The 27,528-nt window shown below is 42.9% G+C and overlaps 1 protein-coding gene across 3 annotated transcripts in view; it reads left to right on the top strand.

The window, feature by feature from the left end:
* The window catches only part of SFMBT2 (Scm like with four mbt domains 2), a 116,071-nt gene that overhangs the window by 26,567 nt on the left and 61,976 nt on the right, over positions 1–27,528 (top strand). For 2 of the 3 annotated variants that reach the window (XM_027739947.2, XM_027739946.2), the window contains exons 5-6: positions 21,500–21,588; positions 24,763–25,009. In XM_027739947.2, coding sequence (XP_027595748.1) covers positions 21,500–21,588; positions 24,763–25,009 — 336 coding nt within the window. Of the gene's footprint in view, positions 1–21,499; positions 21,589–24,762; positions 25,010–27,528 lie in introns of those variants that run through there. The other variant, XM_039383486.1, reaches the window with a different exon arrangement.

Raw genomic sequence — 27,528 nt, 5'->3', positions numbered from 1 at the left:
AATCACAGATATTATTTGTTTTTTCAAACTGAAGCCAACTTTCCCCTGGTAATCTCATGCCAGAGGAAATAAAAATTAAACTATGCCTACAGGTCTATGATTAGGGTGCAGGTAGAGGGATCAGATGGGCAGGGGGGACTTCCCCTTTTATCTTTCTGAGGAGTTGGCTCATCTCCGTTAACTTACCTGAGATGAGTTTGCTTTTCTGCTGGTGTAATTGAGAGCAGATCTGGCCCTGGTTTGGCTCTTAACACTGAAGGCTCACCTGAAATATTACTTCCTAAGAGCTTGAGGCTGGAGAACATGAGTAGGCATTCAATGAGCTTATGGTGTTTTACATCAGCTAAGAACTGGGCCCTCGAGCCAAGTAAAATGAAACTCGGAAATCTTCTTTGGCAGGTTGCACTGTCAAAGACTGTGGATGTTTCTAAAGTAGTATATAGGGCTGTTTTTTAAAATCTTCTCTGCCCAATCTTTATCCCCTTATTCCATCAAAACCAAGTTTAGACTGAGCTAATGTAAATAGATGGCAGGATTTCTTTATTTTAAATGCTGTAAATGACTCCTAGTACAGTGTTTTATGTGTGCTTTTCAAGCCGACTTTAGCAGACTATTAATTATGCAGGGGTGACGTTAGCATAAATAACTAGTCAGCAAATAAATGTCAATTAAGTATTCTATTAGCATAGTAGGCAGCTTTATGCATTGGCATAGAACATTTAGCAGATTATACTTAATGAGCATATAAAAAATAGCATTTTTTTTCTCCTAGTAAAGGCAAAGGGGCGGAGAGGAGGTAAAAATAATGCTGGCTTTGACTGAAGATCCAGGGGTTTTGGGACTGAAATTTGCCCTAGTGGGAGTCATGTCAGTTGACTCTGGTGTCTCTTGGGCATTTACAGCAGCTGGAAATCACTGGAACATGTCATGGCTTGGCCTTTCCCCCCGGCCCCACAAAGCCCCTTGCAGACTTGCTCCCGAGAAAAACGTATTGTCATTACAGCACCCACAGTAGTTTTTCTTTCCCTTCCTTGACATGACTCAGATCCCTCCATCAGGGATGTGAAAATTCAAGAGTCAGCCCATTGCTCGTGTGGCATCAGGATAATGTTGTCCTGATAGGGAAAATGGTCTTTTCACTATTGTGTGAAACTGCAAATCTTTTGCATGTGCTGCTGGCTTAAGTTGCTTTCAAAAGACTTAATATTGCCAAGTGAGGCCTTTCTGGGGTAAACTGAGTGTAACAGGCCCCCACGTGTCTTTTGGGAATGTAATTAATTGTGGAACTACTGTGTAAATGTGGCACAGCCTGGCTGGTGGGTCAGGCTTTGCAAGGAGTTTGAGTTGTAGACTCTATCAAATGCAGAGATTTTTGATCATCTCCTGGTCTGCTGGGCTTGAGGTCAACCTTTTCTGTTTTGATTTTCCTTTTAATATAATTTTTCAGGTCTAGAGGCATAGCTGCAGAGAACCTTGCAGGAATGAGTTGCTGGCAGGTTTATAAGGTGGACTCGGGAGTAAATTATTTATCCCGATGTTTCAATTGTGAAACTCGGACAAAGAAGCACTGCCTGAGTGGGAAGTGTGAGGTGTGCTCTGCTTGGCTTTAACTGGGACTGCTGTGAGTGGGGGAGGCAATCTAGGGGAAAAATCAGTGTTTGGTTAAACACGGGTCCTTTTTTTTCAGGTTTTTGGGGAGTGCAGTAGAGGTGGTCCTTAGGGAACATACCTCCCACAAGACTCCCAGCTGTCGCTCTGCAGTGACCCTGTGGTTTAGGTACACGGCCATGGGGTACTGTCAGGCTCTCTGCTAAGGGGAAGGTTTTCTCTGGGGCAAAGCCTCATCAGCTGGGGTCTCTCTTTGTGCTTCTCTATTGAGTTTTTGGTCTAACTGGCTTAGAGAAGGTGTTCTTTCCCTTCACAAAACCATAAAGGCAAAACCTCTGCTTTGTTGTCGTCAATATTTTCCTTCGGGGAAAAAAAAAAAATCATTGTTTTTTCCCTTCAAAAATGTCAGGATGGTTGTCTTTGGGATTAAAAACACCCAGAATGTTGTCTTGAGTCACATCAGACTAAGCACCACAGACTTGGGTGATGGTCCTTCCTTTTCCTTTTGTCTGGGTTAGACTTTCATGAGGATCTGGCCTCTCCTTATGGGAGTCATCCCGAGATGTCTCCTTGATGCCCCTCAGGATGCCCTTGTGCCTCAGGAACCCAGCCTTTGCTGAGGATCAGGCATTGGAAAGACCGAAGCTGTGCAAGATGGTTTGGTTTTCCAGTAAAAAAAAAAAAGCCCAAAGCTTGCACGTGAAGCAGGCTCTGTTTACTAAAAGCAAGAAAAGAACACACTTTAATCAAAACCTAATTTTCCAGTAAGAAGCCGTTTCAGCAGAAATGTACCCAACAAACCTAGTTTCCAGCAACAAGAACATCTGCTTATGCTGTATTTATATTTATTTATTCTCACAAATGGAGAAAGGGAAACAGGAGCAGGCCTGATTAGACCATGGTCCAATGAGGCAGGGGTGCAGTGACTGTGGTCACCAAAACTCTGTGGGACCCTGCAGTGCACCTAAAGTGCCTGTTCAGCAGCTGGTTTTGGGTGCTTTTTTATCATAGAATCATAGAAGGGTTTGGGTTGGAAGGGACCTTAAAGACCATGCATTTCCAACCCCATGCCATGGGCAGGGACACTTTCACTAGACCAGGTTGCTCCAAACCATCCTTTGAACACTTCCAGGGATGGGGCATCCACAGCTTCTCTGGGGTTGATAGTGCCTCACTACACTCACAGGGAAAAATGTCTTCCTGATATCTAATCTAAATCTACTCTCTTTCAGTTAAAAGCCTTTCCCCTTTGTCCTTTAACTCCATGCTCTTGTCCAAAGTCTCTCTCCATCTTTCTTGTAGGCTTCCTTCAGATACTAGAAGGCCACAATTTGGTCATCCTGGAGCCTTCTCTTCTCCAGGCTGAACAATCCAAATTCTCTCAGCCTTTCCTCATAGGAGAGGTGCTTCATCCCTCTGATCATCTTGGTGCCTCCTCTGGCCTCACTCCAACAGGTCCATGTCCTTCCTGTGCTGGGGGCCCCAGAGCTGGATGCAATACTCCAGGCAAGGGTCTCCCAGGAGCAGAGTAGAGTATTGCTAAGGCTAATTTGGTTTGGCCTACAGCTAGGTTAGATATCAGTGCAGTTCCTTGGAGAGCTGACAGTTTCACTGATGCAGTTGCCCTCTAATGCAAATCCTGGATTTTTGCACCCTTGTGGGAGGAAAATGCTTTCATCTGTAGCTATAACCTGTCCTCATTCCTGTGCTGGACAGAGCTATATAGTCAGCAAACCTTGTAAAACAATATTACATAGTTTTACAGCAAACACTGAGGATAATACAGCACTGTTTACACAAGTGTGTTATTAACCCAGCTCGGAGCATGGGTTTAGTCTGGAGGTTGGCTGGCAGCCAAGGAAGGGTTCAAGAAGTGGTTCACCAGTGAGGTGAGGTTTGATAGCCAGTGACTCAGACATGCCCATACTGAAATGAGTGCGCTTTCTCCCTTGCCTAGGTGGGCTGTCTGCCCTGGCTTTTATTCCCACGTACTGCAGCCTTCCTCCATAATGAATGGTGTTGCCATTCCCAGGGCAGGAATGTTGTAAAGCAGCCGTATGGTTTGCAGCACCATAAGGGTCCCTTTTGGGCGGTACAGGGAAGGCTGAACTATGAATCCTTTTATGATTAAAGAAGCAGCACCTTGTGTGCAAGCAACAGCAGAGCTGAGGATCAGGAATATTGAAATGAAAACTGAAATCTGACTAATCCTTTTATAAACAGTGTGTGAGGGGGGAATAGAGGTGGGGGAAAAAAAAGCAGTGATTTTTCGGGGACTTTGACAAGTTATAAATATATCTTGAGTGAAACCAATAGTGTGGAGCTTTATGAAAGATTTAATGAATAAATATTTCATGCCCACATGGTGCTTCTTCTGTAACGTGTGCTGTCGGTAAAAAGCAATAAACAAAGAACCTCCTTCAGGGTTTGTTTGGGCTTTTAAATTAAACTAATTTAATCAACTTTTTCAGTCAAGCTTGATATTAGTTCATTTCTGTACACAGCACTGTACTCGGTTCTGTTTGTTTTCTCCTGATACCTGTTCCGCTGTTTGGAAGATGCTTGAATATCAAAGAATGATTCATTCCATCCTGCCCCTGTGGTGTGCATCTGGGTTTTCAAGGCAGAGAACAACACAGTCTGAATTTTTCCTTTCCCTAAAGGCTGAGCAGCCAGCCACTCTGCCATCACAGCTGTAGGTGTCACAGGACCCCAGCTGAGGTCATTATCCAGCAGGGAGATCACTTGGGCATGTTGGTCATTCTCGAATGTAATCAAGTAGGTTTTTTAGGTTTTGGAAGCCTTCAGCACCCAGTTTGCTGCTTGAAGGACTGGAACTAGCCCAAAGTGCTCTGGAATCTGACCCCATGGGGCCGGCGAGGCTTGGACACCTCTGCGCTGGATTTCGGAGATTTATGCAGGGAGATTGAAATTCTCCTCAAGCTCAGGCTCTTGGCAAGGCTGGGGCTCGGGTGTGCTAGTGATGTTTCTTTATGGTTGGCTGTCATGACAAATGGCCGGGAGGAGATCAGGATGTGTATTAGCTCTGTGCTCCATATCTTTTGCAATAACTTTTAAAAAATCTGCAGGGACCCAAGTTTTCCTTGGGAACAACAGGACTGCAGCCAGTTGATGCTTTCGCAGCTGGACCATGCAAGTGAAAAGCAAGTGAGACACAGTAAGGAGGTAAAAGCAAAGGGGATCAAAGGGGTAGAGCTAACTTTGGGAAGGCATCAGCATGAGCTGAGGATCTGCTCAAACTTGGACACTGATGCACTTTGTGTGCAGTGGTGGCATTGGACACAGGTGCATAGAATAAGGCATTTCTAAGCTGCTTTTGCCAAAGAAACTGAGCTCCTTCCCCCCTCCTGGCTTTTTTTTTTTTTCCCTATGGAACCACATGTTTTTGTAGTGGGCAGCTTTGGGAACTGAATTTTATCCCTCTTGGCTGGATGGAGTACAGCTCCATGAGGTTTGTACAACATTATGACCAGGGCTTTGTATTAGAAGAGGGGTTGTATTAAAAACTGAGGAAGCTTTGCTTGTCCAAACCTCTACAGATCTCAGTCTCATTTATTCTTTAGTGTTATTAGGCCATGTGTTAGGTGATGTCTGTAGAGGTCAAAGCTCAAGCCTGTTGCACAGCAAAGGAGCTCAACTTTGGCAAAGGTTGATGGAGCAGAAGTCCTTGCAGTGGTGCTGAGCTGCAGAAGGTAACTTCCCCAGCCCAAAATGTTGGCGGGACCAATTTCTGCTGCAGCTCCTGACCTGGAGGAGCTCCTGCAAGGAGAACACGTTTCAGTGGGACTCAGGCTCTGCTCAGGAGGCTTGGAGCACTTAAGATGAGCAGCTGAGACCCCACAGCTTCGCCTTCTGCTGCTCATGATTCTGATCACAGTGCACAGGATAACACTGCAGCCACTGTGACTAAACCATTGGTTTTGGACCTGACATTTAGTACAAGTTGTGCTGGAGGAACAAAGATACGGGAGGAAAAGAGTAATTGGAGTGTGAGGCAGAGACTGTGAATGAGAATCTGTATTTCCAAGGAAATACTGCAGGAAAGGCTATGAACAGACATCAGGCTTTTCTGTAAATAGAGATTTCCTGGGATTTCCTTGTTCTTCAGCAGCAGGTGGAACAGGGTAGATTTTTGACTAGTACCTTTGAGACCATTTCAAGTAAAATCTCCCTTTGCTGATGCAAAACCCCCTTCCATCCTTTGCACGAACCAGCAAAATCTTCCTCCCAAGACCTTTAAGTGCCAAGATGTAAATTATTTTCTTGTCAGTCTCAACAAGGCTCCTAAATAAAAGGAGGGGGTTGAGGAGACAGTAAGTTTTAGAAGTACTGGCCCTGTTGCTCCGTGTTGAGCCACTATTTGATATCATCCAACCCTTTGGTTCAGACCATGTGAACACAGAACAAAATTCAGAACATTTGAGCATCAGTTCACTGTTGAACAGAAGAATTACAGCTCCATTTGTAGGCTTGATGTGTTGTCATTGAGGAGAATACAGTGTCATTATCTGAGCAAATACCACTGATCTGTGCATCTCACTCATGACTCTGGAGATCTCCACACCTTTAATATCCAACAGTGAATATCCAGAGTTGTTTTTCCACACTCACATCGCCTCCTGGGGTACGTACTCTGAAGCTGTGGAGCTAGAAAACCCAGAAGCCACAGAAAAAAATGGGAGGATTGACCCTGAAAGTGTAACAGTGGGTACAAACCACTCTTTTTGGTCATTGTCAGCTTAACTGATGTCTAACTGACTGCATTTTTAATAAAATATTCTTTAAAAATTATTAGCTTGAGAGATTTTAAATAGTCATTCTTGGTAATTGCATTTAATTTCCCTCCCCCAGTCTCCTGTAATTTTCCCCAGAGGAGTTCTGGAATGTAAATGCCACCTTAACTGTAAGACTAGGCCTAGATAGTTAATGATATATATATATAATAGGTAAAACATGGTCAAATTTAATTAATCACCATTGGAGACATCTGTGGAGACTTAAAAAAAAAACTACCCTACCCTTAATATTCTAAGTTAGGCACAGTTTTCAGTCCTTATATCAGAGAAGGAGATGATTTGTGGTGCATTGGACAGGAAGTGTGAAGGATAAATAGCACAAGGGATTTGATCCAGAGCATGCCACAGTTGATGTACATGTTTCTACAGTGGACCTCTTTTGATCAGTTTGGGGATTAAATAATGTCTCTTAGACTTGAGCTGAGGGAGGATTTTCTGAGCTCTTTTAGGCCAAGGACAAACCAGTGTGTTCTGTGTCACGTCTTCAGCAGAGCCTTCCTACAGATGCACCTGGGGGCACCTCAGATTTTGCTCATGAGGAGCATGGGTATAGTGAATTTGGGAGGCTGCTAGTGGCAGATGCAAGCACCAGCATGATCCCGAGCCAGCTGTGACTTGCACTTGATTTTTCCTTCGTTATGCATGATAATGTGGGCTCCCAGTCACCGTGGAAGGGGTTTGTTTCCTGAAGCAGCCCATATGCTCCTGGAGCCCGTGGAGGTGGCTGTTACACAGTGCACAGATTTAAGTGATGCTCCTATAAAGCATTTTCCTGATGACAATCAAAAATCAGTTCGTCTAACCCAGATTCCAATTTCTGGGTCAGTTCTGGCCCTTTTGTGTGACATTGGGAAGCTTTTGCTCTGAATTCCCAAATAATTTGTTTCTGGGTCTTTGTGTGTGCTCTCATTTTTTTTTTTTACTTTGGTCACAAAAGAAAAAAAACCACTATAAATAGACTTAAGGATGTGATGAAACCCATTCTGATTGATGGTTTAGTTTGTGTTATGAGGCAGAGCATCCACCTCCTGCATTAGTAGCTAAAAAAAGCTTTTTCCCCCACTGTCCATTGGGAATGGATGAAGAAACAAGGGGAAAGTCAGCATTTTCAGGCCATGGTGTAAAAATGTAGCTACTTCCTAAACTGCTCGAGTTGATCTAGAAAATATATCCAGGGAAAACTTTGCCAGCCTCAGGAAACCATCCTGCTATGTATTGTACCAGTTTTGCTGAAAAGGCTCTGCCGTGATGATTACAGACACTAAAGAGGGGGAAATCCCACAAGTCTGGCAACCCTGGGAATGTTGCTGAGGAATCCCTGGCAATGTGAGGCATCTGCACCTTTTTCCATAGAGTCTTGCCTTGCTTTGAGTCTTTCTTCTGTTCTTGAACTTGTCAGCCTGGACATCGGCGGGTGGATCTATTTGTAAGGCCTCTTCCTGTAGAACATCTACAAAAGTTTATTTAGAAAGAAAGAAGCCAAAAAAACTTAGAGGAGACATTTCATGATGAAGATGAGATGAAAGGCTCACAAACCATGGCTCTGCACTAATGCTTGATTTAGCAGTGAAAGCATTTGGGTTCATGGGAGCACCATCATCTCCAGTCAAAAAATCCCAGATTGATGTAGAAGCTAAAGTTTTAGAATTCAAAGGAAATTTGGGGCACTGTGGAAAAGCTGCTCACATTTCAGGTCCTGTAACACAGTGCAGTTCTCATTTCAGACGATGCCTTGCATAATGTTCCACGCTGATCTCTGATTCAGATTTAAACTCTTCAAAGTTTGGGGGATGCTTTTGATCCTGGGATTTATAGTTCAAGCCCTTTTTCTGGTTTCAAGTGAAGAAAACACATGTTTAGCAAGCACAAAATGAGCCTTCATGGAGTATTTCTTTGATGGTGTTGCGATGATGATTATGAATTTACATCTTGTGCATAGGATGTTAAGCACCTCATGGGGCCTGGCTGTGCTTAGACTGTACCATTAATTTCGGGAAGGATGCGTGATGAATGTTCATAAGGCCCTCTAGGTTCTGATTTGTGGTGCTTACATCACGCAGCCGAGAGGCTCCGGAGTGATTAAACGGGATTCAGTCATTAGGAGCTGGCAATACAAATGTGATTAATTACAGAACACACTGTAAATTGCAAAATGAGTTTGATGATTTTTTTGAAAACATATGTTTCTGCTTCATGGGGTGTCAGAAGTTGAAGTCCTGGTGAGCAAGGCTTCTTTGCTGTTTCCATGATAATTTTGGAGTGTGCTGGATCACTTTTGGGTCACGGGGGTGGTTAGATTTCCACTGTTGTCCTGAGTTCTGTGTGTGAGCAGTGAGATTTGGGGAAAACCACGGGCAAATCCTTAAATTAGACCTACTGAATCCTGCTCTGCTGTTTGTACCTCACCAACTCGAGCTCTGTGGCACCAGAGTGAGTGGTGACCCTGAATCCTGCTGGGGTTTTCCCACAAGATATCCCTCTGCCTTTCACCTTTGAGATGCATCTTTGTGTTGGGGTTTGAGACTGAAACTTTTAATGGCTTGTTTTTTCCTTTCAAATCTCTGTTTGTGAAGGGAAAAAAAAAAACAAACAGGAAAAAAATTGGAACACATGACCCAGAGAAGTTGTGGATGCCCCATCCCTGGAAATTTTCATGGCCAGGGTGGATGGGGACTTGAGCAACCTGATCTAGTGGAAGGTGTCCCTGCCCATGGCAGCGGGGTTGGAATTAGAGGATAATTAAGGTTCTTTCCAATCTCCAAACCATTCTATGATTCTAAAAAACCCCCACGTTTAAGCATTAACCAGAACTTCCATCCTTTTATTTGTTTTAATTGGTGTTTCTTCTGTAGTGCATTGAACAATATAATGCATATAATAAACTTCAAGCATCATCCTCACTCATTCTCTTGTTTCTGTACACTACAGAAAATGAAAAAAAATACCAAAAAAACAACCCAAACACAGAATGGATTTCTTGGACATCGCATTCCTCTATTTGTCTTCTATGTTTTGATGCTTTTATTCATAGTGGATATTTGCTGTAGACTGTTGGCATTGTCAGAGGAAAAAAAGGTAATTGTGCAGTGAACTGGTTTATGCTTTATGTAAGAACATTTTGCTGCTGTAAATTTGTTGCATTTTACAGAGCTGTCTCCAAAGAATATCCTTCAGAAAGCGACTGCAGGGTTTGGAAGTGAGAAAAGGCACTTAGTATGTGAGATAATCAGATGGAGTTTGGAGGTGTGAGGTCAGAGCCTTGGGCATGATATTTATACTGCAGTGACATCCCTGTACAGAGTGACCCATAACTTTTAGATGTTAAGCCACAGAACCCATTTGGGGCTGGTCTGTGAGATCCCAGAGACACAGCACAGAGGTGCCTCTTGTGTCCATTGCCAAAACAAGGGGAGAGTGTCTGGCATTTGAATCAGGGTCAGGTAACCTCCAGACCTCCTTTCTTCCACTGCCTGCATTTTCTGGCATCAGGGACACCTGGTGCAAGGCAATTTGATGTGAAAGATCTCCCTGCTAATTCATAGCCACTCTTGGCCCCATGTTGGCCAGACTTACTGATTCAGGGTCAGAACCAAGCTGGTGGCTACAGTAGTTCTGGCTGTGGTTATGATTGCTAACTTTGATGGAGATTTATCCAGGAATTACTGAAATTTGCTTTGTACGCATGTTTTTTTCCCCTCTTTCTACATTTCTCATCTGTAACTAGTATACAAGAAGCTATGAGGTGCTACATGTAGGCTTTACCAGGGTAAAGTTTTTATGTTTTTACAGGATATCTGTGCGTTTCTGTCTACTTACAACAGCAAATCTCTGTGCCTGCAAAGATGACTAAATACTTCCTTGGTTTTCACCCAGAGGGGCTACAATTTGGAAGGAAAAAACTGTGCAACTGCCTGCTAAGTGAAATTTTGTGCAGGGAATATTGTGGAGGTACCTGTGTCTCAGATAGGTGCACTCAAAGCCCCTGTCCTGCAGTCACACTCTGAGCTCTGTGATCTGGTTTGCTTCTGAGCACTTTCGGTTAAGATGCGGATTTTTCCTGAATAACAGAGATCTTAAAATTTTATCATTATTATTTTTTATCTCCGTGGGATAAAAATGGGTTTAGAAATTACAATCACAATTCCAGGTTGGCCCCCCCCCCTCCCCCTTTCCCTGAACTGCTGATTTGACAAGGCTTTCCTTAAGACTCCTGGGTCTGAAGATTGGGAGTTGGAGCTCTCGTTGCACATGATCCATCTCTTCTGTGCATGGAACACGGGGCTTAATGCACACGGAGGAAAAAATAATCAAGGAATGTACGTGGAGGCTTGGGGTTAAGTGGTGAGAGCTGAGGAGTTTTGGATGCTCATTTTCACAGTGAGCCATCACCCTAATGGACATTGATACTAATGATGGAGGAACCCCTATGGTTATGTGGTTTGTGCAGAGCTTTCAAAATCTGGGCATTGCCTGCCTTCCAGAAATACCTTTCAGGAATTCTGTCTGTGTGTGTACATACCCAAGATCATTTAAGTCAGCTGTTCCTGATTCATTTCTAAGACTGTTGTTGATAACAATGAAATTTAGTTACCTTGTACCTGGAATTGAATTGGGCAGAGAGCCATGTTATTGCTGTGTTTAAAGAGTGCACAATTTCTGTTTTGGTAAGGAATTTTGGAGAAGCAGAAACCAGTTGCTCAGAGTGAAACACTGTGGCCTTTGTAGTTATGCATCAGGTTTTCTCCTAATTTCTTACAGATGTAAATTTTTAACATGTTGGATGCTATAGCAAAATCAGAATAATCAACCTTCATTCATGCCTGCAGATACAAGAGAACAGACAACTGACCCACTTAAAAATGTTTGTGTCCAGAGGATATTTTGCATTTCCTTCCCAATTCATGGTAGTGTTAATGAGGGTGTTTCTGTTTTTCAGTACCAGGTCTGGATAACAAGGTGTTGTGTTCCAGGTGAAATTAGTGTAAAACCACCTAAAAATAAATAATCATAAAATCATTTGGGCTGGAAATGACCTCTAAGATCATTGAGTCCCAACCATTAACCTAGGTTATAAATAGAGTCATGCATGGTAAATGCTCCAAAAATTTGGATGCTTCATCCTTGAATTCCCCCCTGTTGAGGCTGGATGGCTGCAGGTGACTTTTTGTTATGCTGAGGGAACAGGTGAATGAATTGGTTGCATCCCTGCAAGGGCAACGGTGGGAAGAGATTAATTCCCCTTACCTGTTACCATCTTCCATCTGCATCTCCCTTCCCCATTCCCATATCCCAAGGGAGAGCAGAGCTGTGTCTCAGTGATCCCTGGCTGTGTGGTGCTGATTACACTTGTGTGAAGTCTTTCAGTGACATGACAAGTGCAAATGGAGTTGATAAATTTACTTCTGTTCTTTATCTCCATAATCTGACTGTAGTTGATAGGTAACACCACCAAGATAGACCATTATCCATGCACCTCTTCTTTTTATCCTTTTTTTTTTTTTAAATTTTAAATAATGCAGTGCAAGCCAAGTATTGACTTTAACCAAAGGGAAGTAATTAATCACAGTACTTATGAGTAGATCGTTTACTGCTGGATGGGCACCTGAGGCCGCTGTGCTCAGTCAGTCAGGGCAGGCTGATAGGGGTTCCTGGCACACAGGTCACTCTCCCGTTGGGATCTCTTAGACTGTTGGGATCTATGAGGCAAATTTCTGATCTTGGACAGTTTGGCTTGTGAGCAGAAAGCCACAGGTATGGGATCTCAGGAAGACTGTTTCCATAATGTTGTATTTGGGGTGAAGACAGGCTAACCTACTGCATTGAAGTGCCTCAGCATTTGCTGATGACCCTCCTGCTGCTTATTTCTTGCTGGACAAAGTGTTTTTTTCAGATTCCTGAGTTGCAGTGAGTTAATGGAGAGGATTTCTGCAAGATCTTGCATCACTCAAAAAAATAACTTCGGTATAATAGCAGCCACTCACCCTGCTTGCACACACTGATTGTTTTCTCCCACAGCATCCAACTCCTCTCCTCCTTCCACCTGCAGCTCCCACAGCTGGGTTGGAGTCGTAGCACAGGCCAGTGCAAGCTTCAAGAAATGAAAAGCAATTCCCAAACCACCTGCTGCTTTTTTTTTTTTTATTGTTAAAGAGATAACAGTTAATTAAGGACTAGAGAAACCCGAGGGGGATAGTGTGCACATCTGTGAATGGCTCAAAGGATGTTAGGAAGCAAAGTCTTCTGTGGACGGGGAGACAGCTTTTTCCACATGGACTTGCTTGTTTTGACCGAGAGAATGTAAGTAGATAATTTCTGGAAACCTTGAGTGGCAGCAGGAAGGATAATGGATGCATTGTACTGAAATTCAGTGTAACTGAACAGAAAAAGCTATAAGGGAATTGTTCCAGTGAGAACCTAAAGCATATGTTCCTGCCTTTCTTTGCTTTTTTTCCTCTACTTTTTCTAGTCAGGGAGTGTTCTTGCATGTGGAGTTGTGTATGCAGGGATTAAAGCCTGTGTGTTGCCCCTTTCCTGGGTCAAGACCATAAAAAGTACAGCATAATCTTCTCTGAGAAATGGGATCAGGGTGCTTTGGGCAGGCTGAAAAACCAGAGGGCTCCAGGTATTTTGAAGACAATTGAAAAAGCCTGCAGAATATTCTTATATTAAATAGCTCCTGCGGGCTAAACATTAATTTGAAGTTAGCACTTGTTCAGTTTTATTTAAAAAAAAAATAGATAACTGAGAGCTGTAAGAGCTAGTAGATCAATCAATAGTTTGACGGAGCATCTTCTAGCAGGATAAAAGAGCTATGCATTTTCCTTCAGATATCACCCTTCCTTCTAACATCTGTTTATAAGTCAGTTGTAAATTCACATGAATGGGACCAGAGTACTGCTGACTCCAGGAGTGTCTTTTGAGTGTGTGTTCTTTGATGGACAGTTGCTTATAACTTCTGGTTTTCACAAAAATCCTCTCTTTATAGTATTTTCCTTGAACACTTTCCATATTTAAGACAGGTGTACAAAAGCTGATGCCTGAGCTCTGAAGTTGTGGCTGCACCATTAGGAAAACAGATCAACAGCTTTTGATGCACTTTTTTTTTTTTTTCTTTTGGACTTCATTTGCATTATTTTGTGGTCCAATTCAAACCACAGAACTCTGCTGCTGTGAGAACAGAAGACTGTTTGAAGTTTTAAGTAAGAAATTTGTTTGAAGATGTCTCCAGCCCCGTTTGGCTTTTATTCAGGGAGTCTACAAAAGAATTCAAAGCAAACAGTCATTTTTATAGAAAATGCCAATTTTTTTTTTTAAATGTAGTTTTAACTTATTTTGTTTTGGAAATACTTAATGGGGGATCTGGCTTTGTAGGGTGTGCAGCAGAGTGTGTTCCCTGAAGGTCTCGGGGAGGGTTCAGAAACAGCCTGAGCCCTCTGCTTAGGGGCACAGGAGCAGGGACATCACTCACATTCCCATCCTGTTTTCACATCCAGTCTGGTTCTCAAGGATGTATACAGTTCAGCAAACTGAATGAAAATGTGGGGATTCAGCCGTTTTCTGTCAAAATGCTGTTTTATCAAAATGGAAATATTTTGTGAGAACATGTCAGTTTTGACAAATTGTTTTGATGGGTGAAGTCTAAACAAATTGTTTTAGCATTCTATGTTATTTTGATATAAAGACATCTCATTCTGACTGTGTCATTTAGACCTTTGTAACATAGTTATAACATTTATATTTTAAGATTTTTATAACATATAAATATTGCATCGAATATGTGACAACTTTTAAATCAAAAGAAAATATCAATATTGTAAGCTTTATATATTTTTACAATATGCTGTTTAGCTTCTAAAAATTGCATATCTTATCATAGAGTCACAGAATGGTTTGGGTTGGAAGGGACCTTTAAGATCATCTAATTCCACCCCCCTGCCATGGGCAGGGGCACCTTCAGCTAGTCCAGGTTGCTCCAAGCCCCATCCAACCTTGGTTTTCCATGCTGGGTACCTGAAGCAGACCCCCACTATAATGTCACCTGTCCCTGGAGTGGCTGGAATTCCTTTGTGCTGCTCCTCAGGTGCTTTCCTGCTGGTCTGTGATCCTTCTTCAGGCTCTGGGCATTTCCTGCTTGCACTGCCATCAGACTGGTCGGAGTGGAATGGATTGATGTTCCCCTTCCCCAGTAACTTTAGTATATCTTAAATTTATAACTATATATATTAGAACATCCTTTTAAATCAAATTTTTTATGACATCCTGATATTTTAGTTGATTTCATAATGGAGTGAGAAGAATTTCCCAGGTCCTGCCCAGCTATAATTCTTCTTGTTAACTATTTCTGCTCATTCCAGTCCTAGGAAGGAGTTAAATTTTTAATACTAAAAATATTTTCCAGACCGAAATTGTTGTCACTTAGCAGATTTGTCCAAAAGAACCTAAACCATTTTATAAAGCTGTTTAAGATGCTGTTCTTCACCGTATGAGAAAATTAAAACTCTGTTGTTGAGAGGTTGATGGGTTCCAGTGGGGATTCTCCAGGAGAGGTGTCGACAGGTTGCTAGTGATCCTGGGTTATTAAATAAAAAAAAAGGAAAAAAAAAAAACAAACATGAAAAGCTTTTTTTTTTTTTTTTTTTTTAAAGCATAATTTGATATTATTGCTTTGTCTTTGGCCCTGTTACTGGTGGCATCAGCTAAGGTCCTGTCAGATGGGCTGGTGTTACACTGTCCTCATGCCTGTGAGCTTGTACTCAGTGTGCTCAAACAGGGGGTAGACAGAAGGACATGGGTTTTCAGTCATTCATTATATATTATTTTATATTATCATGCATTATTTTGAAGCAATGGCACACTGAATTGTCCCTGGTGGCTGAAAGCATGATCCTTTTATGCCAACAGTTGTTGGACAGGAGTACCCATGAGGTATGTTGAGGGGTTTCCGAGGAGGAGCCTGTTTAGGTTCTGTATGTCAGTAAGGTGCTACTATCCCTTTATTTTAAGAAATGCAGCAGTTCAAATCCCTGAGTCTTGTTCTTATCAATCAAATGGGTGGTTTTGGGAGGGGGGGGGAACAATCATGGAAGGAGAAAACAAAATGTGTGTTCTTTCCATTGTCTTACCGGTCTTTCAGATTTCAAGGTTTTTCTTGCACTTTGCAGCATCCTGTTCTTGAAAAAAAAGAAAAAAAAATAAAGAAAATGAGAATTTTCGTTGAAACTCATGACCTGAGAGGAGTGGCTTTAAGAAAAACAGCAACATGTAGGAAACTAGATGAAATCCCAAGAGCTGCTAATGTGATAATAGTATCTCATATTCATTGAATGGAGCGCCTGTGACTCAGTGCTTTCACAGGACTGTAAATGTTCTTTTAATCTCTTATTTCTCTAGAGAGGCAGATAAATCTGAACCCATTATGCACTGTGGCTGAGGCAGGGCACAGAGATTTACAGGGTTGCAGGGAATGAAGCTGCTGTCCTGGCTCTCAGGCACGTGTTTAGTGGGATTGGAGGGTATATGATGCAGGGTGTGCATTGCTCCGGCCTTTTCCAGCTGCTCTTGGCATGGCTTTCATGGTCAGCATGCACAGTGCAAGGGGAAAAGGATGGTTTGGGGCAAAATCTCGTGTCTGGTGAGCAGTGCTGATGGTACTTTGCGTGTCAGCCCCTGGTCCTCAGGTGCTGCCACTGTGCCCAGATTTGGAGCAGTCAGGCCCAGGTACAACCTGGAGTCTCAAGACACGGCTTGGGAAAATGAGATGAATGAGTAAAGGTGAGGAAATGGCAGAGGATCAAAAGGGGAGAGAGGAATGGGAGGCAGGGAGGTCGAGGCAGGCTGAATTGAGTGGAGAAAGAAGTGGGAAGAGTTACTGTTATTTGAGGGATATTGGGTGCAATCTGTTTTGTGATGGAGTTCAGCCCTGTGGAAGGGGAGCTCACTTTTATCACCTGTACTGTGACTTCTGCAGTAGTAAATACAGTCTTAATGTGGAAGGGTCCTTTTTCTTTGTAATTTAAGGTTCCACCGCAATATTTGCCAAAATAGAAGGTGCTCTCTGAAATGAGTATTTTTCATGGAAGGAGGCAGGGGGGCTTTGCATTTTCCTGTGCAAGACACGAAGGCAGGGAGCTGCAGAGACTTGTTTTTTACTTTTCCAGGTGTGGACAATTTCACCGAGGTCTCTTAGGAGGAGGCAAAGCCTGGGCTCAGCCTTTACCAACCCAGTGCTGAGTCTGGGAACTGGTGCATCACTACAACTGCTCCCGGGGAGTTGGAGAGGGAAATGTGGGATCTCTTTCAGGTCTTTGTGTAGTGGTCTAGATCCAGATGGATTTTCCTCTCTGTGCAGTTAGTCCTGCGTGAGTGTGATCTGGAGCAGAGCTACTGGCTCTGTGATGGATTCACTTTGGCTCCACAACATGCAGATCTGGCCTCTGCTCTGGGCTGCTTGGCTCTAAGGCAGGTGGTTCTGTGGCATTTTTATGTCAGGGAGATGCTTTAAAGCCTTTGGCCTTGGAGCTGCAGAGGTGTTAAAACAACCACCTGCAGTGGCTCCAAGAGGAACTGAACCCAATCCAAAGGAAACAGGCACATCTGCGTGCACAAGCTGCAGCTCAGACAGAGCTGTGGTGTTGCTGCTAGACCAGGAAAGAGAAGCAGTTGTGAGAGCATTGGCATTTTGGAAGCATCATTTTGTGCAGGGCATGCCTTTTGTTTGGGCTGTACTGTGGCTAATCTGGTGCAAGCTCTGACTGATGCTTTTTCCACGGTGAGAGTGTTGCTAGTACCTGTCTCCTGTCTGGTTTATCTAATGTTTAATAATTCCATTCACCTCACACAGTGGCCATTGCATCAGTGAGATTATTAAACTGAGTCTTATTTTCTGCTGCCGTGTCTCTGTTTCTCTTGAATCATGGCCTCTCACCATGATAAATGTGATGGCAGTTGGCCCCCAGGATCTCAAACCAGGCTTGTCTTGGTCCTTTCTGTGCACAGCAGACCCTGTGCAGGACTATGAGACTGGCACTAAGATGGGTTTGGTGCTCAAAATGCTATTAGAACTCTTTTGGTCAAGCTTTGTCTTAGATCTCCTTTTTCCTCCTGCTCTAGAGGACCAGCCAGTGTGATTATGTTGCTGTCTTCATCAGGCAACCCATCACTGCTTAAGATATAATTGCCAAAGTAACCTCAATATAACTGGAATATCTCAAATCCTTTCTTGTCATTGGGGCTATTTGGTGCCCCATTGTGGTAACAGTCCCTTTCTGAGGTTCCATCTTCACAAATGAGCTGTGTCTGGTGAGGGAAGGGTGAGTGTGCAAAGGGACAGTAGATTTTGGTACTTGGAGGGGATTTTATGCATTGGTGAAACTCTTCTTCCCGGTTTCGTCAGCTCCCTGGATTGCAGAGAATTAGAGATGTTTCCTCCTATGTCAGCCAGGCATAAATACCAGGGACTTTCTTACTATGCAGATTTCTTAACACCATTTGCAGTAAGAGCTCAGTAAGAGCATGAATTATGGTGACGTTAATCATGCTCTTGTAAAATGCTGCTTCTGCACATGACACTTTTTGTTTGGAGGGGGCTCCTTCGGCGTGTTTCTATTTGAAGGTTTGAAGGACACGTTTTTTTCCTCCGTAGCTTTTGGCTTTTGTAGAAGGACCCACCTTCCTGTATGAAATGGTTCTCTTTGCAAGGATTTGACGAGGAGGTTTCTTCTGCTTTATTTCTTGAGTGTTTCCCCTTCCTCCCGCAGCACCACAGGCATTAGCTGAGATCCCAGAGATGTATTCAGATTATAGAATCATAGAATAGTTTAGGTTGGAAGGGATCTTGAAGCTCATCTCGTGCTGAACCCCTCTCTTGGGCAGGGGCACCTTCCACTATCCCAAGTTGCTCAGAGCCCCATCCAACCTGGCCTTGAACATTTCCAGGGATGGGGAGTCCACAACCTGTCTGGACAACCTGTTCCAGAGCCTCACCACTCTCTGCATAAAGAACTTCCTAATATCTAATCTAAACCTGCCCTTCTCCAGCTTAAGACCATTCCCTCTTGTCCTATCACTACACATCTTTGCAGTTTCTGGGTAGGAGCTCACAGAGTTCTCTTGGGAAGATGGATGTATTGAAATGTAGAGAAAACATGGATATCTTAACCTCATGGACCACTCCTGACTCTCTGAAATTATTTAGGACAGGAAAAAAGTGTTTTGAAAATAGCAATACTAGTGGAGTTTAAGTCACCATGGAACAGGATCCTTTGTCCTGGACACCTTCCCATCCCATGGTTGGGCAGCCAGCTGCAGATGAGCTCTAAAAGCAGAGTTCTCCCAGCCTGTCTGCAGTAGGAGAGGTTCAGTTGAGTCTTCTCCACAAACGAAAATGTGATTTAGTGGTTGAAAGTTCAGTGCTTCAGTTCACAGGTGCTGAGTGTGATATGCCAGAGAAACACTGGCATTCCTGGAGATGGATGCTCAGGTTGGGCACCCAAGCATTAAACTGACAGCTATTCTTATTTATGCAGCTGATTTTCCTTAGTTTGAATATTCTTGTTTAACATTTTGCTTGGTCCTCCAAAGCTTTTATAGGTATCGTGATGGTTCAGATTCACTTCATTACTACTAAAAATTAATGTTTGCATTGTAGTGACTTGAACTGTAGAACTGAGAAGGCTGATTGTGCTCTACAGGCACAGAAGATGGTACAAATCCCTGTTTCTTAAACTTCCAGTGCAGTTTATTGTCTCTCAGAGCTTTTCAGAGTCACATTATCTACACTGCAAGAGCAGAATAAAATAAAGCAAAACCTTAGAAATTAGATTTGTGTGGGGAGAATAGCTCTGAAACCAACCAGAAACTGAGAATAGCCTGTTGGTTTTTTTTTTCATCTGAGTCTAAAAAGCTGAAAACAAAGTCTGAATCTGAAAACAAAGGTCACATTGGCACTTTTGGACTTTGAAGCCTCCAATCCAGATCTGAGTGGGGAGAGGGGCACCATCTTATTTAGATTTCAAACTGTGTGCTGACAGAGAGGAAGATCTGTGAGTCGGGCACTGCTAAGACATCTCAAACTGGGCATCTGGAAATGGAAAAACCCTGAAATCTGTTGTCAACTTCAAAAATCCCATTCCCCCCCCCCGACTCCTGCCAGCTTTGAAAGTTTGAACTGTGTTCTTTTCATCACATTTGTCATTCCTTAGGAGTGAAGCTCTGGCATTCAAAATTTGGCTGACAACTTTGTGGGTATGAGCCAAAATCAAGTTCAACTTACACCTTTCTATGCTGCACCCAGTACTGTTCACAGAAAGAGGCAGAAGCCTGAGCTAGAGGGACTCTGGTCTCATTCAGTACAACAATTACTACTATCTTCTCACTGATGCCAAAATTAAGCTTATTTTCTTTATCCTGATGTAGGTGGACAAGAACTGATGATGTGTACTCAACAGGAGTGTTGAGAGACAAAGTGTCATGTCCAAACCATTTCTTCTCAGGCTATTCTTCCCTCTTAAATAATGCAAGGGACATAAATCTCCTGGAAATCATGCACAATCAGTGCTGTAAAAGACTTAGAATGGTTCCAGGCAAGTTCAAGTGTTATTTTATGGAGGCTCAAGTCCAGCACTTCATGGTTTGGTAATTTTAAATACTTTTAAATGCACTTCTAAAGTAATTTAGAACTATGAACTGGATGTATAGTTCAAGTTGGTAGAACTGGCTTTTGGGGAAGGAGCAGAAGTGAGAAATGAGGTTGAGGTAAGGTCTGCTGGGCATGGCTGCAGTCTTTATCCGTGCCCAGCTGTATGGATTGCATACATGGGGGAATGGTCTTTAAACCATATATCCAGTTTTTTATTGAGAGGAAATGTTGACATGTTCAAATGCTTATGATTTTTCCTTTCTGTAGGTGTTGTTAAGTTAACAACATAACTATATCCCTGTTTGTTCTCTCACACATAAGTAAGATTTTTTGGGGGAGAGAGTAATGTGTCCGATGTAATTTAATTCCCATTTACAGTCAGGTGGAATTAAAGTCTGATTTCTTGATTTCTGATTGCAAATGCACAATGCATTTGAAGAGGCATCTGTATCTCTGAAGCTGACATTTGCTGAATTACTGCCTTTTGGTACACAACTTTTACCTGTTTCAACTGAAACTGACCCAGAATTGGAATCCTGGAGGCAACTTTTATATATTTCAGTTCAAATCTTTTAAAAATTTGTGGATACATGTCCTAAAGTAACCCAAACTTACAATATTTAGCTCAGAAATTACTTAGTTTTTTCTAAATGTAACAGAAGTTCCTGATAAATTCCTTAAGTCTTTCTTCTTGAAAGTGTATTGACTCAACAGCTGATATATGATGTTCTCAGGGGTGATTTTTCTGCTTTGTGGGGAAAGCACCTGGAGTTTCTGATTTCCTGTCAAGGAATTGAAAGTTTGCACAGGTTTTTTTTTTCCCCTCAGAGGTCATTACTGAACATACAAAGAGACTTTATAAATCACACCTTAGTCTATGTGATAAGCAGGAAACGAGCAGTTACACAAACAGTGGCCAATTTTGAATGGGAGAGATGGAAATGATAAGCCACCGTGTTGTAAATCACTGTCAGTGACTACAGTGGAGCAACACTTTCCCTTACTTTGGGATTTAGCTGTGTGCACAGGTTGCCCAAGGGTCTGGACAACAAACCAGCTTTTCTCCTGGTCTGAATTGCAATTGTATCCAGAGGTTTAGAGCTTTTAAACCCCAAGGAGATGTTTCTAAAATCACTGAATCACTGAATGGTTTGGGTTGGAAGGACCTTAATGACCATCTGGTTCCAACCCCCTGCCATGGGCAGGGACACCTTCCACTAGACCAGGTTGCTCAGAGCCCCATCCAACCTGGTCTTGAACACTTGAAGGGATGGGGAATCCACAGCTTCTCTGGGCAACCTGTGCCAGTGTCTCCCCCCTCTCGCAGTGAAGAATTGCTTCTTAAGAAACATGTCAAGTCCTTTGCGTGACATACACATGGCAAATCGTTGCAGTCTGCTGTGCTAAGCATTTCTTTTCTTTCCTCCTCTTTCCCCAGCAATCAAAGAGAAATACATGGACTGGACGGAGTTTCTCATCCACGATTTGACCGGCGCCCGGACGGCTCCCGCCAATTTGCTGGAAGGTGTATGTATTAGATTGCAGTTCCTCTCCATACGGTGTCGTGGTGTGAGTGCTGCAGCAGTGTTTGCTCCTGGTTTGTCTGTGTGCCATCTCACTGGGATCTGAGCCAGAACTGGCCAAAAGTCAGTGGCAACGTTGCCTTGACTCTGCTGGTTCTGCTTCTGACCCAGTGATGATGGGTAGTTTGTTTTGGCCTTTGAGTGGAGGGTGGTACTTAGAAAGCTGGGTACTCAAAAGAGACTGGGTGGGAAGGAGAGCATGTAGGGGACCCATAGGAAGGAGGATGCAGCCCTTCAGTGCCCCATTAGATCCACCAAAGCAGTGACCTGAGCTTTCAAATCATCCCTGCCCCATCCATGGAAGTGTTCAAGGCCAGGTTGGATGGTGCCTTAAGCAACCTGGTCTAAGGGAAGGTGTCCCTGCCCATGGAATGAGATGACCTTTAAGGTCATCCAACCCAAACCATTCTGTGATCTTGTGACACAGGTTGGAGGAGAGGGGGTTTTAGTAGGTTGATGGGGAGCACTGTCAGGTTTATGTGTATGTGGAAGGAGCTCCCCTAAGGACATTTAGCAAGGAAGCTGGGAGAGGTGGCCTCAGGCATCAGTGGTCTGAAGAGCAGAAGAGTCTGTTTTTAGATGCACCCATAAAGCCAAGAGTCCACTTTGTGCAGCATATTCAAGGGGTGACTTGCAGTTGGGGCAGCCTCAGTGTTCCTTCAGATCCTGGACCAAAATCCTACAGATTCACCTTGAAACTGTGGTACGAGAGTGCCTTTTCCATCGAGGCCTCCCCTGCTCTCATGTGAATGCAGTGGGAGCATTTGGAGAGGTGACAGATGGTCCTGCAGGAGATCATTCTCTCTGCCCCTCTCTAGGCTGAGAGTGAAGGCATACAGGTGGTTTACCTTAGTGTAAGCACTCATTTTGCCTTTTGGGAAGCAAGTCTGCATCCAAGCACCATTTTTGATCATTTTGTCCCTGATCACTTCCACCAGCTACGGCTGCATCCCTTTTCCATGTGCCTGTGCAGTATGAGGTGCCTGGCAGGGAGAATTAATAGTTTACCATTAGGGATTCCCCTGCCCACCCCCTGCCAGTCTGAGAGATGAACAGCCCTTGCACACCCCAAATAATCCATGTCCTGCTGCATCCCCATTCCTGGACCACTCCCAGCTGGCATATGCAAGAAGCTGATGGTGTCCAACCCCCATCTCTGGTGTATTCCAAGCCTCTCCTCAGGCAGAGAAAAGAGGTAGCCCCAGGCAGAAATGCAGAGAGAGAAAACGTTGTGTTGACTTGAAACAGTTTCTGACCCTCTTCTGGTGTTTTATGTGCTCAGTACTGTCTGTGTCGTGCGATGCATGTTGGCCCCTGTTGACAGATTTGCTGTTGTTGAGTGCTGCAGATTGTTGTTACTCTGTTAAATCAATATGTAGTGCTACTTTTAAACATTTTTTTCTACATGCTGGCTATGCATATCAAGAGTTCTTGCATTATGGTAAATGTTAATATTTCATGCAAGCTGATTATTAATCTTAGCCATTCAGTTCTCGTGGGGTAAGTGACAACCCCTTGGCTTAAAATTTAGCACACAAATCAGAGAGGCAATATTCACTTTGATACTGCCAGGGATTTATTATAATAAGTTAAATCGTTACACCATCGTTTCCTATTAAAGAATGTTTTGTTGCAATGAAGCAGTTGTGTGAGAGGAAAAAAAAAACCCCACATTAAAGTGGATTTCTATTATATTATTAAATTTTGACGCTGCATTTTACCATAAAATAATATTTGAAGAGATTATACAGATGCTTGTAGCTTACACTGTAAAGTAGCTTATAATAGCAAATATGTTGTTCTGAGAAATATCTATTAGTCATGAAGCTGGTTAAGATTGTACGTGTAATAAGGTTTTAGAAAATTTTAATTACATTTTTTATCACATTTTCATTCTGTTGCCTACATTTTTGGATAAAGAGAGATGTATGAAAATCAGTCGCTTCTCAAAATTCTGAATATTTTTGAAATTCAACAGAAAAAGGAACTTTTTTAAAAATAAGGCTATCTCCCTATTTTGTTTTGTAGCCACTACTAGAAAGAACCATCCTGGACTGACTCTGATTTACAGTATTAATATTTTTAAAAGTAATGTGAGAGGTTTATATTGTTTAATTAAGTAAAAGTAGGACGAACACACAGGAAAAGAAAAAAGTCCTTGTTTTCAATATATTTTGTCTTTGCTTAGCGTCTCCTATGGGGAGCAATGCTTCCAAATCTTGGGGTCTTTTTAATGCTGCTCTTAAAGCCCTGGAATCGAGACATTGCATAAGAATTCAAACTTGCTTTTAATAAAAAATAAGAAATCTAACCAGATGTCAGAGTCACAAAACAAAAACAGAGCCCCAAAGGTGTCATTCTGTAAAGCATCTCATGGTTTTTTAATGCCTGTGGTTGGCAGCTTTGCAGGTGTAAAGTTACACCCATGTGTAAATGGTTGCAAACCCGGGATCACAGAAAATACTAAATGGAAGCAAATAACCTCAGCCACTGGGATTTCTTGGGCATGGTGGCTTGACCCAGCAAATCCTGTGGGCCTTGGCCTTTGATCCTAAGACCACTTAAGCTGATCCTAAGACCACCTGCTCTTGGCTTTGAGCTTTGGAATAACCACCACAGACTCTTGGATCCGTGGCTGTGGGGAATCATTTACTCCCCGTGCCGGTAGGAATGAGATAAACCCTTTGGTGGAAAAGATGAGCACACAGAGTGAAATTTCAGGGTAATGCCCAAAGTGGTCATCTTTTAGGTAAATGGCAGGGTCCAGTCCTGTGATTGGTTCTTATCAACTGCAGTCAATGAGAACTTGGTTTGAAATCCTTTGAGTTGTTCAGGAGCATCCCAAGTGGGTGTGCCTTATGAGCTGTTCCACCTTTTATTATTCCTTTTTTTGTTGTTGTTGATGATGTCGATTGAGAAATTAGCACAACTGTTGTTTTCTGTTTTACTTCTGAATTTGCACTTGGAAGACATTGGGTAAAATAGAAGAAGAACAGACTGTTTGCTGATCGCTTGGATGATGGTGTGAAAAACAAAAATAATCTTCTGCTGTCATCTGTTTCCTTGAGAAGTCTTCAAATAAAGTTTAAAATAAGGAGTTTTGCTTCTATTCAAACAGCCTCTGCGAGGAAAAAACCCTGTAGACCTCATTACAGTTGATTCCTTAATAGAGCTGCAGGATTCCCAGAATCCCTTTCAGTACTGGATAGTTAGTGTGGTTGAAAATGTTGGAGGAAGATTACGCCTTCGCTATGTGGGATTGGAGGAGACTGAATCCTATGACCAGTGGTTGTTTTACTTGGATTGCAGACTTCGACCAGTCGGTTGGTGTCAAGAGAATAAATACAGAATGGACCCACCTGCAGGTAAAGAGCCTCCTAAAAATATTACCTTCCTTTTTGACATTCGCTGATGTTTTGAGATACTTGTGCAACCGTTTCTGCTTCTCCAGTGTTCACGTTGCTTTGTCAGTAGTTTGTATCTGTGACACATGTGGCAACGTGAGAGCCATCTGATTTGGATTCAAAGTGGGTCAGGTAAACTCTATTAAATTTATTTAATAAATTCGGTTTACTTCTAGCTCACTCCTGGAAGGATGCAGTGTCCATTCAAAGCAGTTTGTGCAGTTTTTCACCAAGAAGCAGAGCTGGTAGGGATAGTCCAAGGATATGTGCCTGTTTGTCCAGCCCTTTTCAGTGGTGTTTTGGGGGCCAGGTCTTTCTGGCCATAATTTAAGCATCCTGAGGGAGGCCTCACTGGGAACCAGTCCTCTGCTGTCCTAATGAAGTCCTAGGCGATACCTCTCACCATATACTCACCATTTGCTTTCCCCTCAACCAAAGACCTCTTTCCCATGTGTCTTTCCATGGCCACACACATTTCTCTTGGGTATCAGTAGACCTCCATGAAATTTCCCAGGGCTGGAGAAAGTGTTTTGAGACCCTCGTGGTCTCAATGCAGTCAGAAAGTGCAGTGAGAGTGCTGGGTTTGTCTGCCTGTCCGTGTGAAACTGCTCATCGAGGGGTCCTCTGCTATAAGCTGAGAAAATCATGGAATCCTGGAATGGTTTGGGTTGGGAGGGACCTTAAAGATCATCTAGTTCCAACCCTCTTACCGTGGGCAGGGACGCTTTCCACTGGACCAGGTTATTCCAAGCCCCATCCAGCCTGGCATTTGAGCTGGCCATATAACCTTACTCCTTTGAGTAAAGGTAGATGGGATCCTTCAGATTTAAAATACCACAGATTTTTTTTTCCCTGCATTTTCTGCAAGGAAGTGAGGTTTTTGCATATCTGTCAGACGGTATGCAACATTGGGAGATCACAGCTTGGAGAAAAACTCTTTAGGGTTGAGTTTAGTGTTCAAACCAGCTTTAATGGGGAGGGATTGGGACTGCAGCTGAGCCAGTCTGGGATCAGAAATTGAGCCACCTTTTCCTGTGTAGGTGAACAGCTCGTGCAGGTCTGTGCCTCATATCCATTGTGCTGTTGGTGATGTTTTACCATGAGTAATGGCAACAGAAAGGTAGCCCTCCTTTGGGAGGATATTTCTGATGTGGCTTCTGCCCATCACACCTGGTTCAGAGAGTTCACCCCCATCCATGCAATCATCGTGCCCACAAGTTTGTCTAGGACTTGGCTCTTGAATGCTTTTTTGGAAACCTGTGTTTTTCTTCACTGATAGATAGGAATCAATGTTCCCCATCACTTCTAAATTAGATGGGAATGCAGGAGATCATGAATGTTGCTTACTCTGTAACTTTGTATTTGTGTTAAAGAGGAACACTTTCCCCTTGCCTGCCTTTGAGCCCTCTTGGCCTGTATAGGTTCGATGAATCAATAGAGAAATGACCCGAAGGAGATTTGTGCTTCCTCTTTGTTTATTTCATTCACTTTCTGCTCTTTCCTCCTTTTGTCCTTTTTTCCTCATTTTATTGTTGTGCTTCCTTCCCTATGGATTCCATACACCCCCTTCCTTTTTCTTTTCATTTTTTTTTTTTTCGCTTGTCTTTACACTTGTTACTGGACTCTTTATTTGCTGAAGTTACATTTCTGTGAAACCAGGGAATCCCCTCTCCTGGATTAACTGCTTTTGAAATTTCTCTCTCTTGTTCTCATCTGTCTTCATCTGATACATGTTTCCTCTCCTTGGCATTTTTCTGCTCATTCAATTTTTAGTGAGTGTTGTTATTAATGAATTCAATGCCCAGATCTTCTTCCTGACTTCCATTGACTTAAATAGGTGGTCATTACTTCCCATGTCCTAAAGTTGGGTCTCATAGGAGTTTGCTGAGAAAAGACCTTTCTGGTCTGAACCCGTTTTCAAACAAATCCTCTCCTGAACACTGCCCTTAAGGATCTTTCTTAGATTACCTCCTTCTGGTCTATGCAGTTGTCAGACTCTGCACTGAGGGAGTAGCCAGTCAGAAATGGGAACCTGATGAGTTTCCAGAGGCAGGAATGCCAGTTTTTCCACTTCTGATATAGTGGAGTATATCAGCCATTTGATATCCGCATAACATCTACATACTTATGAAGCAATGGATGAGTAAAGTGTATGAGACATTAAATCAGAGGAAGAAGAGAGAAAAAAAGAGCCAAGTGGCTGGTCTTGGGGGATCTGTTTCAAATTAAAGTGTCTGCAAAAAGAATCTTGGAGCAAGCAGGCAGGGAAGCAGTAGAGAGTTATGAGGATGAGATGCTGGCAGCAGAAAGCACTAAAGAAACTCAAGGATGAAGCTACTACACAAACTGGCAAAGAATGCAGTTTCCTAAAGACCAGTGGCCAGGGATACATCCTTGCCTGCTTACATGCTTGCTAGTTACTTCTATGTTAAAGAGGATTTGGACTAGAAAGACCTTTGTTTAAAAGACCTGGTGTGGAC

The sequence above is a fragment of the Pipra filicauda genome, unplaced genomic scaffold (genome assembly GCF_003945595.2).
Source record: "Pipra filicauda isolate LSUMZ 115617 unplaced genomic scaffold, ASM394559v2 scaffold311_size1313980_pilon, whole genome shotgun sequence".
NCBI classification, from domain to species: domain Eukaryota; kingdom Metazoa; phylum Chordata; class Aves; order Passeriformes; family Pipridae; genus Pipra; species Pipra filicauda.
Note: the sequence above shows the minus strand (reverse complement) of the source record. Positions and strands in the feature narration are given on the sequence as shown.